Here is a 12,745-nt window from a genome sequence, read left to right as displayed (position 1 = left end):
TAAGAGGCAGTGAAACATTTAACACAGTTTACACGCAACACAGTTTTAAGGAGTCTTCCTTTTTGGGAAAAATTGTCATTCCTTCATCTTAAAATATTTTGTGATTATATCCTTCCATGTATTACTTTTATGATTAGAAGGAGCACAGTTTACAAAAATACCTTCAAAGCTATGGTTTATTTCAGAGTGCTGTTCTTTGAGTTAGAGGTGACCCTGTTAACTACAGATATTGTGATTTAGATTGTTAGTGGTATTAGTAGGAGAATTAATCTAAACTTGGATCTGACTTCCCTTGTTTTCCAGGGAATGTATTTGTAAGTAAGTTGGTTTGTGGTCGTGTTATAGAGGGGACTCTTGACTGCAACATAATGATGAAACCAACTGACTTACCACTATACTTCATTGGTTTTACTTGCTCATCTATCAAGGATTAGGGTTTTCAAAGGCTGTGTGTAAAATGTGCCTGCTTTGTATGATAGCAGGCATACAGATAAAAGGATATAGCTTTAACTTTTCTTTTTCTATAAAATAAACTAGTTTAATATGTGTAATATGCAATTAAAGTTGTATTTATGAAGATTAAAATAAATTTCAGGCTGGTGAGAAAACTTGAAGAAACTGTTCAACATTATCCATTCCATTCAGGTTTCAGGGCAGTGTTCAGTGTTCTTAGAATGAGAATGGTTGATTATAAAACGTATAAATTCCAACTTTTGTATTTCAAACACAAAATAAATTCCAATGAAGTTTAGTAAAACACTGAATGTACATATTTACTTACTATTATCATTACCCTGTTATCTATATTGACACACTTATTTCCTTGAAAAATGAACATTTGATTGAAACTGCCACGTGTATTAAACAGTTTGCCTGATAGACCTGTGCTACGTATTCTATGTAAGTGCCACTCACTTCTTTCCAGGTGAATTACTGACAAGACCTGAAACAGACGTTTAAAATGACTTTGCTCACTAGGCTGCAGATTGCTAAGGAGGCTTTTCTTAGTGGTTTCAGTTACTCTTTGCTTCCTGTTTTCAGCAGTTACCTGGAGCTGTTGGGGCAGCTGATTTCCTTTCCTTTGGGGGAGGGAGATGTTAGTGCTGAAGGGAATTGTGTACGTTGTGTGTATGAATTTTTTTTTTTTTCCTGAGAAAGATTTGCCCTGAGCTAACATCTGTTGCCAGTCTTTCTCTTTTCTTTTCTTTTCTTTATGTGAGCTGCCACCACAGCATGGCCACTGATAAGTGATGTGGTTCCACACTCAGGAACCAAACCCAGGCCACTGAAGCAGCGCATGCTGAACTTTAACTACTAGGCCATTGGGGCTAGACCCCTGTGAAATATTTTTAAAGTGTGAAACTTTATTTTAAGTGCTTGAGACTTAATTTCAGTTGTTACTCTTCGGGTACGAGTACTTTGTAGGCTGGATATTTTATATTTAAACAAAGAATTATCTAACTGTACCACTATTTTTTGAAGAGAATTGAAATTTAAGCTTTTTATTCACTATTAGTCACTGTGTTCCTGCACAAAATTGGGGTTCTCTGCCTGATGCATATAAACAAGCCAGTTAATTATGGCATCAGCCTTTGGGAAAAGAGATCAGCTTTATTCTGCAAGATCGATGTGCAGGGAGAACAGGGGGGCGTTTGCCCTCAGATCTGTCTCCCCAAGTTAGGATTTGGGGCAAAATTTAAAAGGTTAGGGAGAACAGGCTGGCACATAGAAATACTGGTGAGACAGATTTTGTTTGGTGGACTTTAAGCATTTGTGGTAGAGTTTTAAAAATTTATGACAGGGTTCTAAACATTTTTGATGAGGTGGGAAGGAATTTTAACATCAGATGTTCATGAATGAGGGACCTCTTCGACGCGTCCCACTGTCAAGTTCCGGTTGTGTCCCTGTCCTTGTGTTCCATGGGAAGGAGGATCTTTGGTTTGACGGTTGTTTCAGGTCATGATTTCTTCTTTTGTACATGCCTTGGCTACATGACTTTGCAGATTTCCTGAAAGGCAATTTTTTTAAAAGGTGGCTTATTTTTTTATTTTATATTTTTTTTTGAGGAAGATTAGCCTTGAGCTAACTACTGCCAATCCTCCTCTTTTTGGTGAGGAAGACTGGCCCTGAGCTAACATCTGCTGTGGGACACCTACCACAGCATGGCTTTTTGCCAAACGGTGCCATGTCTGCACCCGGGATCCAAACCAGCAAACCCCAGGCCACCGAGAAGTGAATGTGCGAACTTAACCACTGCACCACCGGGCTGACCCCAAAAGGTTGTTTATTTATGTGTTATTATTATTGTTATTTTTTGGAGGAAGATTAGCCCTGAGCTAACATCTGCTGCCAATCCTCCTCTTTTTGCTGAGAAAGATTGGTCCTAGGTTAACATCTGTGCCCATCTTCCTCTATTTTATATGTGGGATGCCTGCCACAGCATGGCTTGATGAATGGTGGTAGGTCCGCACCCAGGATCCGAATCCTGGGCTGCCAAAGCAGAGCACACAGACTTAACCACTGTGCCACCGGGCTGGCCCCAGAAAGACAACTTTTAATCACTGTGTTGATAGGAGATGGAATCAGTTGAACTGGTCCTGGAGGACCTGTGGGTACAGATCCCCCATTTTTGTTGTGTTGATTCATTCCTCAATTTTGAGGGACATAGGGTGACGACTGCTCTAGCTTCTTCCTGCTGATAAGAGGCATAGGTTGTTCCATCTCACTGAACCAGTCTCTTAGTAAGAAGCTGATGCAGGTGGGCTCACAAAGTTAGGCCTATATTTTGTAAGCAAGTAACCAGGTATTTAATAAGAAGCATTTCTGGAGAAGCAAAAAGAAAAACAAGGTTAATGGTTGGAGCAAATTATAAACCGGTTTTTGAGCCCAGGGGGCAGCCAGTCAAAGGATTTCTAGTTGTCAGAGTTGAGGCATCTTTTGCAGTTTGAAATGTCTCTGACGATGTCCTTGGGTATAAGTTTCTTTCTGAGTGGCTTATACAGCAACAGACGTGAATCTCTCTTAAGTTTATATCAAGTTGTCGAGCTTCAGTTTGCAGGGCTTCAGGGAAAAGGGAAGGTTCAGTTCTCATTTATTCCAAATGAAAATGATGGAAGAAATTGAAAACATTAGTTTAGAGATTTGTAGCCAGATATTTCAGGAGACTAGAAGAATTCAGGATCAGGTCCAGTTTACAGATAGAAAACAAAAACCTCAAAGATAATTAACAGAACTAGAGTCAAATATCCATGAATGTGTACTGTAGTTTCTATTGAAACATAATTTTTCTCTCTAAAATCACCATCATTTTTACCAAGGATAGCCAAATTAAGACTCACTTATTGGCAAAATAAGTCTAGTTTCAATAAACTTGGCCCAGTTATTTACATAGGTACAGCAAGAATAGCATTGAGCATATGGGCTCTTTTTTTTCCTTTTGAGGAAGATTAGCCCTGAGCTAACATCCACCATCTCTTTTTGCTGAGGAAGATTGGCCCTGAGCTAACATCTGTGCCCATCTTCCTCTACTTTATATGTGGGACACCTGCATAGCTTGATAAACGGTGTGTGGGTCTGCACCTAGGATCTGAACTGGCGAACCCCAGGCTGCTGAAGTGGAGTGCATAAACTTAACAGCTGTGCCACTGGGCTGGCTCCATATTGGCTCTTTTAAATCCACTTTGCTGGAACTTTTCTTAAGGAATCTCAGATTGAACTTTAACAACCTCTTGAGGCCAGGAAAGCCAAGCCAAGGACTTGTCATCAGACTCTGCCTGCAATACCTACAGATTTGGGTGAATTCCTCTCTTTTTGATGTCCCCGAAATATCCCGAGGGTTCCTTGAACCTCTCAGGGAAATCACCTTTTTTACTCACCTGGTGAGATTGCTGGGAACCCTGTAAGCAAGATACCAGGCCAGTATTTCCAAGTGGCTTTATTCCATACAGTCAACCTTTGTTCCTCAAAAGCTGTCTTGTATCTGAATCTGTATATTTGTCTCAAATATGACACCCATTCAAGGCTTTGGTAATACAAGCAATGTTTCCAATTGTGTCCTGTTATAAGGAGAACAGATGCTTATTGAACTTATGCAAATAACTGTGTTGCCATGAAAACAGTACTCACTAAGAGTTTCCAAATTCTAGAGGGATCAGGTAGGGGGAAAAAAAGCTAGATGTTTCAATTCTGCTTACAAAGTTATAATTTTCCAAATTTCTGTAAGTCATAGTTAGCTTAAGAAAAAAGATTTCCTTAAATCTGAAAAAAACAAAACATTAAAAAATCAGCAATATCTCAAATGAAAAGTAATAAAAATTTTAATCATCCTCATCAGTTTATTCTGTCTGGTGTAATCGATTTTTGTTCTTAATCTTCTGTTAACAGTTTCATGAAGTCATCAGTTTCTCCCTTAGAGTTCTGTAATTTCTTGCCCAGTTCAGGTTTATGATCTATAGATTTATCAGAAACCTGTATTCTAGAGTAAGTGTCAGAGTCCTTTCCATGAATCTCTCTGAAGATGAAACATATTTGCAAAAACATCAGAGTAAAACAACTGTCTCAAAACACTCAAAAATGGCAATTGACAAAGACTTGGTTATTTCTGTGACATACAACACTTCAAGATAATAACTAGAATTATGGCTGACTACCAGGACACATCAGAATTTTAGGAATGTTACCTAATTTTTAAAACACTTATAGCAATAACATTTACCCACATAATATCATAGGTCCCTGTGAAACAATGTTTAGTTATGCATTTAACCATGGTGACAAAGATTTTCAGGCCAATGCAGAAAATTAAATAGATATAAGAAAAACCTTAGCACGTGTGTCTGAAGACCTGATAAACACAATACAGGAAATTTATTTTGATAAAACATAAAATCTCTACCCTTCTGGTAGGCTACTCAAAGAAAAAAACCTTTCATCATCTCTTTATCAAGAGCAGACTAAAAGTTCAAGAAAATTATCCTTTTAAGAGAGAGCTAACCAAATTCTAATTTTGTGTCAGCTTACTTTTGACGTTAAAACTCATTTACTTAATTAGATTTATTTCAATCTTAGCCAACTTGACCATGCATAAAACTCTGTTTTGGGGTTCCTCTTCCACAGACCTTCTTTAAATTTCTTATAACATTCAGAATTTGTCCCATGCCTTCCTTTTTTTCCCCTCCTCGTATTTAAGGACAAATTTATCTTTCTTAATAAAACAATTCCCACTCTTTACTGACAACTTAACATCTTACTTTCCTTGAATACAAAGATGTTTTCCTTATTAATTTTTAGTATCTTTAATTACATAATTAATTAGAATTTTTAACCCTTACAGACCTTAATTTTTAGTGAAAACTAAAAAATAAGCAATTAAGAACTGTCTTTTATGTTAGCTTTTTGTGACTTGGCAAGTTTATAAACACATGCTACTTCATAGTACAATTATTAATAAAATACAAGATGTGTTTACTGATAGACCCAAACATCTTTTAGTTTCTTTGGAATAAGAAGCCAAAAGTAGATAGACATGTTTAGCAATAATATTTCAGTATGTTATCTTATTTGAAAATGACCTTGATATTCAATGAGTTTTTTAATTTATCAATTTCACTTAGCAAAACTTCAAAGTTTGAAATTACCAGAGAGATTTTGGAATTTATCTTAAATATTCATGCCATAACACATAATTGTTAAAAATTTCACCCAACACTTTTATCTTTTTCGCATCTATTTAGTTTACTCATTCCCAATAACTACTTAGATTGCCTATAAAACTTCATGAGACATTAGACAAAATTGGCTATCACTTAAAATTATTATTTTTGCTAATCAGTTTTGTAATAAAGATAACATCAGCTTATTTGACCAATAAACGTAGAATAAAGGCTGCATGTCTGCATCATATCCAATGCTGATAACTTTGAGGACATGTCCATTTTAATCAAACCAACAATCTTAAATAAGCTCTCATATACAAGCAGTTAATTTATATCATGTTAACTGGAAAGACATTTGGGTTACTTGCTATTATATTTAGAAATAATCTATGTAAGTGCTTACTTTAAGCCAATTGAATAGAATTCTTTAGAAATTATACCATCCGGATGTAAGATATCACATACATACATATATATAAACACACATACACAGAGACTCCACAGCTTTTGTTTTAAAATTACGCCATCAGGGCTGGCCTGGTGACGTAGCGGTTAAGTGCTCACGTTCTGCTTTGGCAGCCCGGAGTTCGCCGGTTCAGATCCTGAGTGTGGACATGGTACCGCTTGGCAAGCCATGCTGTGGTAGGCGTCTCACATATAAAGTAGAGGGAATTGGGCACAGATGTTAGCTCAGGGGCAGTCTTCCTCAGCAAAAAGAGGAGGATTGGCAACAGATGTCAGCTCAGGGCTAACCTTCCTCAAAAAAAATAAATAAAAAAATTATGCCGTGAATCAAGTACAGTAATACAAGCCTCCCTAGTTATGAATCCAAATTCTATTTGCAGCCTTTTGTAATATTTTTGGAGAAGACACTCAAGATTCTAGATTTTTGGCGAGGCTACTCTTATGGCCTTTTTTCTTTTTTCTTTCTTCAATCCTAGGAATTAGTGATGGGCTAGATAGTCCCCGGGATCTTTGAGATGAGGGAAATGGGTGGAGTTTAAACTGCCTCTAGAGCTGCGTTTCCAGTCTTGCAAGGATAAAAGAGGCTGACTTACCCTTGCAGTTACGTTTTTTCAATTTAGAAGTTTTTTCAATTTAAGAATGCATCCTCTGACCATTGCAAGTAGGATCTTAATAGTGACTCAAACCAGTAAGCATCTATGGCTTAACTATGGATGCAGGAGGCCTTCTCAAAAGAGTGCAAAAGAAGCAGCCCTCACAAGATCCAGAAAGTTTACTCTGAAAAATAGTCCAAGAAAGCAAAGGCTTCCATTGCACATGTGGTAGTGTACTAATAAGCAGTGAAATTTGAGAAGACAAAAGGCCCCAGTGAACTGGGACGCCTCATGACAAACTCCCCTGAGAGCTGATACTGCAGGGCAAAGAGAGTACAACCACAGTCTACTTGACTGGCTGCCAAGATGCATGCCAATACATGCATCTTCCAGATGGCGGAGACCAGAGAAGTCACAAAGCCAAGCTCTCAAGACAAAGAACAAGACAAAAGAAAAAACAAGTCATCTTGGGCTGGCCTGGTGGCGCAGTGGTTAAGTTCGCACATTCCGCTACTTGGCAGCCCGGGGTTCGCTGGTTTGGATCCTGGGTGCAGAGATGGCACTGCTTGGCGAAAGCCATGCTGTGGTAGGAGTCCCACCTATAAAGTAGAGGAAGATGGGCACAGATGTTAGCTCAGGGCCAGTCTTCCTCAGCAAAAAGAAGAGGATGAGCAGTAGTTAGCTGAGGGCTAATCTTCTTCTTCTTCAAAAAAGTCATCTTGTATGCACATTAACAGTTGAGTCTCTCTGAGCCAAATTAATACCTAGGAGAGAGGTCCTGCGGGTTTGGGGATTGTGTGTGGTTTAGAGAGTACCTTGTTGCATGGACGTTTTCTTGAGCTTGGCAGGGAACCTGTGGTCATCTATTCCATTCCATGACCAACTTGTCCTATCATGGGACTCTTTTTGTGGTGGCGAGTGCTCTGATGGCTCTTGACTGCTTGATCTTTGCCCACCAATTTTGCAGCCTTTTTTGGCTTTCAAGATGTCCCTTAGCAACAGCTTCCACCTTATGCATATACTTCATAGGCTGGCCCTACAGCAAAGTTTACTGCAGGCCTGCCCAGACAACAGGCTTATGAGGATGCCTGCATCTTGCCCTATCATTTTTTTCCTTTTATGACAAACGACACAAAAAAACAGCAACAAGGAAAAATAGTGACCATCTCTGGGAGGAGAAGATCAATAAACCAGTGAGTACTCAGTAGCTCATACTACGTACTCATAGCTAAAAGTTGCCATATTTGGGAAAATGCAGCCTGAGGGGCTACAGGTGGGGATTGAATTACCGTTTTCCATTGTTTCAGAGTTTAGACACAGCCGGTCAAAAGTATATTTATGCTGCAGCTAGAACTAGATTGTGAAAATTTCAAGCATCCTCGAAATCTAGACCCTTACCATGAAGGCCAAGCCAAGGCTTCCTTCTGCAGGCCAGTGTAATTTACCTGAGGCTGATGGCTGTTTGGTAGGACCCTTAGCCACAGACAGGAGTGCAACCTGCATTTCTGTCCAACCACCTCTGACTGCAAAATGGAGTGCAACTGCATTTTTGTCCAACTGTAGTTTGGGGACCCCCACCCAACCCCCCCCAGTGATTTTCAAGCCAGACTGTCAGGACACAAAACAAGCTTGGTAAGATTCTGCAGTTCTTTGTAAATATTTACTGTTCCTGGAACCTTTAGGTCAAAAGGTGGAGCCCTTGACTCTTTAAAGATTTCTTTGTTTCTCAGTTTGAAAACTCAGGAGCCCAGAGTGGCCACTGTAATTTTAAGTTATCCTGGGTTGTCTTGGCAGCTGTTTACAGTTATCCCCTTTTGGGTGGCTTTTCCCAAGGTGGCCACAAAAACCAAGATAACTTCTAAAGAGAGTTTGTTACGATCACGGAGAAATTCAGTCCCCCAAACAGCCAATTTTAACAAATACAACAGTGAGACATAGACAAACATGGACTCCTGAGACCCTAACCCTGTGACCCTATCCCAGAGCTCAGGTCGATCCCTTTGAGTGCCCCAGTGGCTGTAAGCCTTTTATATTGTCTCCCTTAAACCCACAATCCTAGCCTTGAGATTTTAACCCAGCAAAAAATCTCACCAGTGGGACCTCTAATCCAGAATCCTGAGAGATTAGACAGTTTTAGGTACAGGTGTGTTTTAACGAGGTCGCTCATCCAAAAGAGTCTGATCCTGGAGCTGTTTTCTTCTCCCAAAGGAAAAAGAAATGCCGTGGGGCGTGGAGCACTGCCGGGGGGGGGGGACGGACAAGAATCCAATCAGTTGAGCCTCTAGATGAAACTGTCTAGGTGGCCACTTAGGGTTGATGAAAAGACCCTATACCCTACTGGGGGTTCCAGAGCCTCAGGCAGGTGGCCACAGGACCTTGTGCCTTCATGGTCACCAATTGTTACCACACAAAATTGGGGTTCTCTGCCTGATGTGCGTAAACAAGCCAATTAATTACAGCGTCAGCCTTTGATACAAGAGATCAGCTTTATTCTGTGAGATGGATCTGCAGGGAGAATAGGAGCGTGTGCCCTCAGATCTGTCTCTGATTCAGGATTTTGGGCAAAATTTAAGAGGTTAGGGAGAACAGGCTGGCGTACAAAATGCTGGTGAGACAAGTTTTGTTTGGCAGGCTTGAAGTATCTATGGTAAGGTTTTAAACACTTACGACAGGGTTCTAAACATTTTTGATGAGGTGGTGAAGGAATTTTAACACTTGGATCATCGGGAGGGCGGGGGTAGGGGGGCGGTTCCCAAAACTACAGTCGGATAAAAATGCAGTTGCACTCCATTTTGCAGTCAGAGATGGTTGAAGAGAATGAGGGACCCTTCGTTTCTGATAAGAGTCCAACTTTCGAGTTCCGGTTATGTACCTGTCCTTGGGTTCTGTGGGATGGAGGATCTTTGGTTCCGCGGTTGTTTCATGTCACGATTTCTTCTTTTGTGCGTGCCCTGGCTATGTGACTTTGCAGATTTTCTGAAAGGCAGTTCTTAATCACTGTGTTGATAAGAGATGGGGTCAGTTGAACTAACTGGTCCTGGAGGGCCTGCAGTTACAACTGCTGTACCTTAGGGGGGAAAACTACTCTTAATCTTGACACTGGAAACAGGTGACAAATCAAATGTTTACCTCCTTATTGGAACTCTCTCTCTTTCTTTTTTTGACAGATGATAAAGAATCATCATCTTTAATTTTATCGTCCCATGAAATATAGTTAAGCATTAGGTAGACTGTGGATAGAGTTCACAAGTCTGTCATAGTGATGCTATGTTAGATAAAATCATAGGAAAATGGTTCATTTTCTTATGTGAATTTCACCTCAGTAAATTATTTAAAAAGGCTACAAAGATAGTTTGTTTAAAAATTGACTTAATGTCATAAATGATGTTAACATTTTCAAAATTGGAAAAGTTAGGTTGCAGATGTTTTCACAAATATTGGTATTTTAATAAAATGTTAGCTTAACTCTAAAGGAATATTTTTCATCCTTATTTAGAACTATTTAAAGATGAAAATTTCAAAAACAGAAGTCAAACCTAGAACAGTGCCTAGTATAAAAGTACATAAAGACACTTGAGTGCTTAGCTCGCTTTAGATGTTTATCCTAATGAGATGAAATGTTTTAGTGTATTTCTTCTTCTAGTCCCTAGCCTTGAATACTAGCTGAAAGATAACTTATAGAAAAATATAAAAGCATGATATAATTAGAAATAAAACATTCATTACTTATATTTGTTACCACCATTGATTGAGCTTAGTATGTTGAACAGAATTAAAAAGTTGCTTCACACTTTTTGAAACATACATACTGAAAGTTATATATTTTCACAAATCTGTCATCTTAGGCTCTTTTCTAGAATCTGTGATTAAAGTTAGTTATTATTGGCAGTCATGCTTAATTATTTGGAAGTGATATAGATGATCCTTCTGGATGGAAATTACCATATGAAATTACTTTCCTAAATTTACATAGTTTAGAAGTGTTGGTATGTTTTTCACTATATTTACCATATTCAATATGTTTAAATAGATAATTATATCAGGCAATTTGCAAGCTAGAGTTTTTCTAATTTTTTAAAAACTTACATATCAGTATACCAATACCAGTATTAAGCTACTAAATTACTGATTTTCTTTTCTAGAATTCAGCATACAAACAAAATAAAATGACCTCCTGGAGTGATCGATTACAGAATGCAGCAGATATGCCTGCTAACATGGATAAGCATGCCTTGAAAAAATATCGGCGAGAAGCCTTTCATCGGTAAGTATTTTGTCTACTTAATCCTCAAAATAGGTCTATAAAGTGGGCACAGATTATCATTTTACAGATGACGATATTAATGTATAGAGAAGTTGAATAATTTACCCCAGATTATACAGCTAGTCCATGATTCAAACCTAGTCAAAAGTCTAGACTTTTAACCGCTGGTATACCATATGCTGCTGCTGCATTTTAGAGAACATTTTTTTTTACTGCTTCTTGTATTTACTAATGAAAGTCCTTAAGAGCAGAGTCTTCAGCTGCTAGAAGATTGCACCTTAGTTAATAAGAATTAAATTCTTAATTGACATTTACCACAAACTGATCATAATTTTCAACTAGATTTTTAAAATTGTCTCGCCTGGCTGCTGTATGTTAGATTGAATGTGGGTAACTCTGGGTATTAGCAGTGTTTTCTTGTGTTAATTTAAGACTTTAAAATTTTCTCTAAATCGTTTTACCTTTAAAAGTTTAAAATGTATGTATTTTCAATTTGTTTACCACTTTTAATGGATTCAATTAAATGGCCTCTTCTACCTAAATCTTAAGTAGCTAAGATACTTGGAACTAGGTACTGCATTTAGGAATTATTTGTTTTTAGACAGAAATTAGAAGTTTATGCTTGCAGTGACTTTATAATAGGAAGATCTGGGCCCTGCAAGACTCTCTCTGCCTTCCATCCTGAGAAAGCCAGGAATAAGTGGAAATGCTGGTGGGACTGGCAGTACTAAAAAGTTGCATGGTAACTCCAGGAAGTCTCCCACAACTCCTAATTACTCATTTGTTTCTGGGCTAGAGGAAAGAGGAAGTATTACTTAAAAATCTCAGTGAAAGACGTTTAAACTCATTTATTCAAATAAGTTTTTGTAAGCAGACTAAAAAATAACCCTGATTCCATTCTTCTCTGTGTAGGAAAACTAGGGTCAGAATTAGGTAACATTTTAGTGTTTTGTAAGCATTAATATTTTGAAGAAAATAGTTACTTGATAAAATGTTTTGAAAGTTAATTATTGTATGAATAGTTGGTTTTTTAAAGTAGGCTGGTGATATTTGCCTGATGATAGGTCAGTTCACTAGATAGCTTTTTTTTTAAATTTACAACAATAATTTTTAATGACTACATTATGAAAAATTAATGTAATATAAAGAAATATTGTAAGTACTGCTTGTACTATATAATAATCTTTTGGAAACATATCAAGAGATGGTTCAAGGTGAAAAATTAAAAACTGACTTTCACAAGCAAAAACCTTTATTCAAATCAGTTAATTCATGATATATACAAACTTTTATTACTTTTAGGTGAAAACCACACCTTCTTGTCAACCTGTCACAGTCTTAGAAGGATGCAAAGGGTGAACCCTGAACCTCACAAAACGTGCTAATTTTTGTATTCTGTTTAAAATATGAATACTGCCTTTTTCAAATTTCAGATCTTTTATTCAGCTTTTTCTTTTTGCTTGTTATGTTCATTGGGAACACTCATAACTTCTACATTCTTATTCAGTTTGGTCAAAGGGATTTTATATTCTCTTACTATTCAGAACAATTTCAAGTATTTGTTAAACAGGTTGAACAAAAGCTTCATGCAATGGAAACCATCCTTTTCCAACACCTTTATCCCATGAGTATTTATATTTTCACCTACTCCTGGAGCTCAAGAATATGACCTAAATTAAGCATATGAGCTGGCAACAAATCTCTGTCTTGGCAAGGTAGAATCTCCAATCCATCCCACTGTAGGCAGTATACCCATTTACCTTGTTTTA

The 12,745-nt window shown here is 37.8% G+C and overlaps 1 protein-coding gene across 3 annotated transcripts in view; it reads left to right on the top strand.

Annotated features, from left to right (window-relative positions):
• Positions 1 to 12,745, top strand: part of NT5C2 (5'-nucleotidase, cytosolic II) — a 96,916-nt gene that overhangs the window by 9,074 nt on the left and 75,097 nt on the right. For 2 of the 3 annotated variants that reach the window (XM_046653704.1, XM_046653703.1), the window contains exon 2: positions 10,855 to 10,976. In XM_046653704.1, coding sequence (XP_046509660.1) covers positions 10,879 to 10,976 — 98 coding nt within the window. In that variant the 5' untranslated portion in view covers positions 10,855 to 10,878. Of the gene's footprint in view, positions 1 to 10,853; positions 10,977 to 12,745 lie in introns of those variants that run through there. The other variant, XM_046653706.1, reaches the window with a different exon arrangement.

The sequence above is a fragment of the Equus quagga genome, chromosome 2 (assembly GCF_021613505.1).
Source record: "Equus quagga isolate Etosha38 chromosome 2, UCLA_HA_Equagga_1.0, whole genome shotgun sequence".
NCBI classification, from domain to species: domain Eukaryota; kingdom Metazoa; phylum Chordata; class Mammalia; order Perissodactyla; family Equidae; genus Equus; species Equus quagga.
Note: the sequence above shows the minus strand (reverse complement) of the source record. Positions and strands in the feature narration are given on the sequence as shown.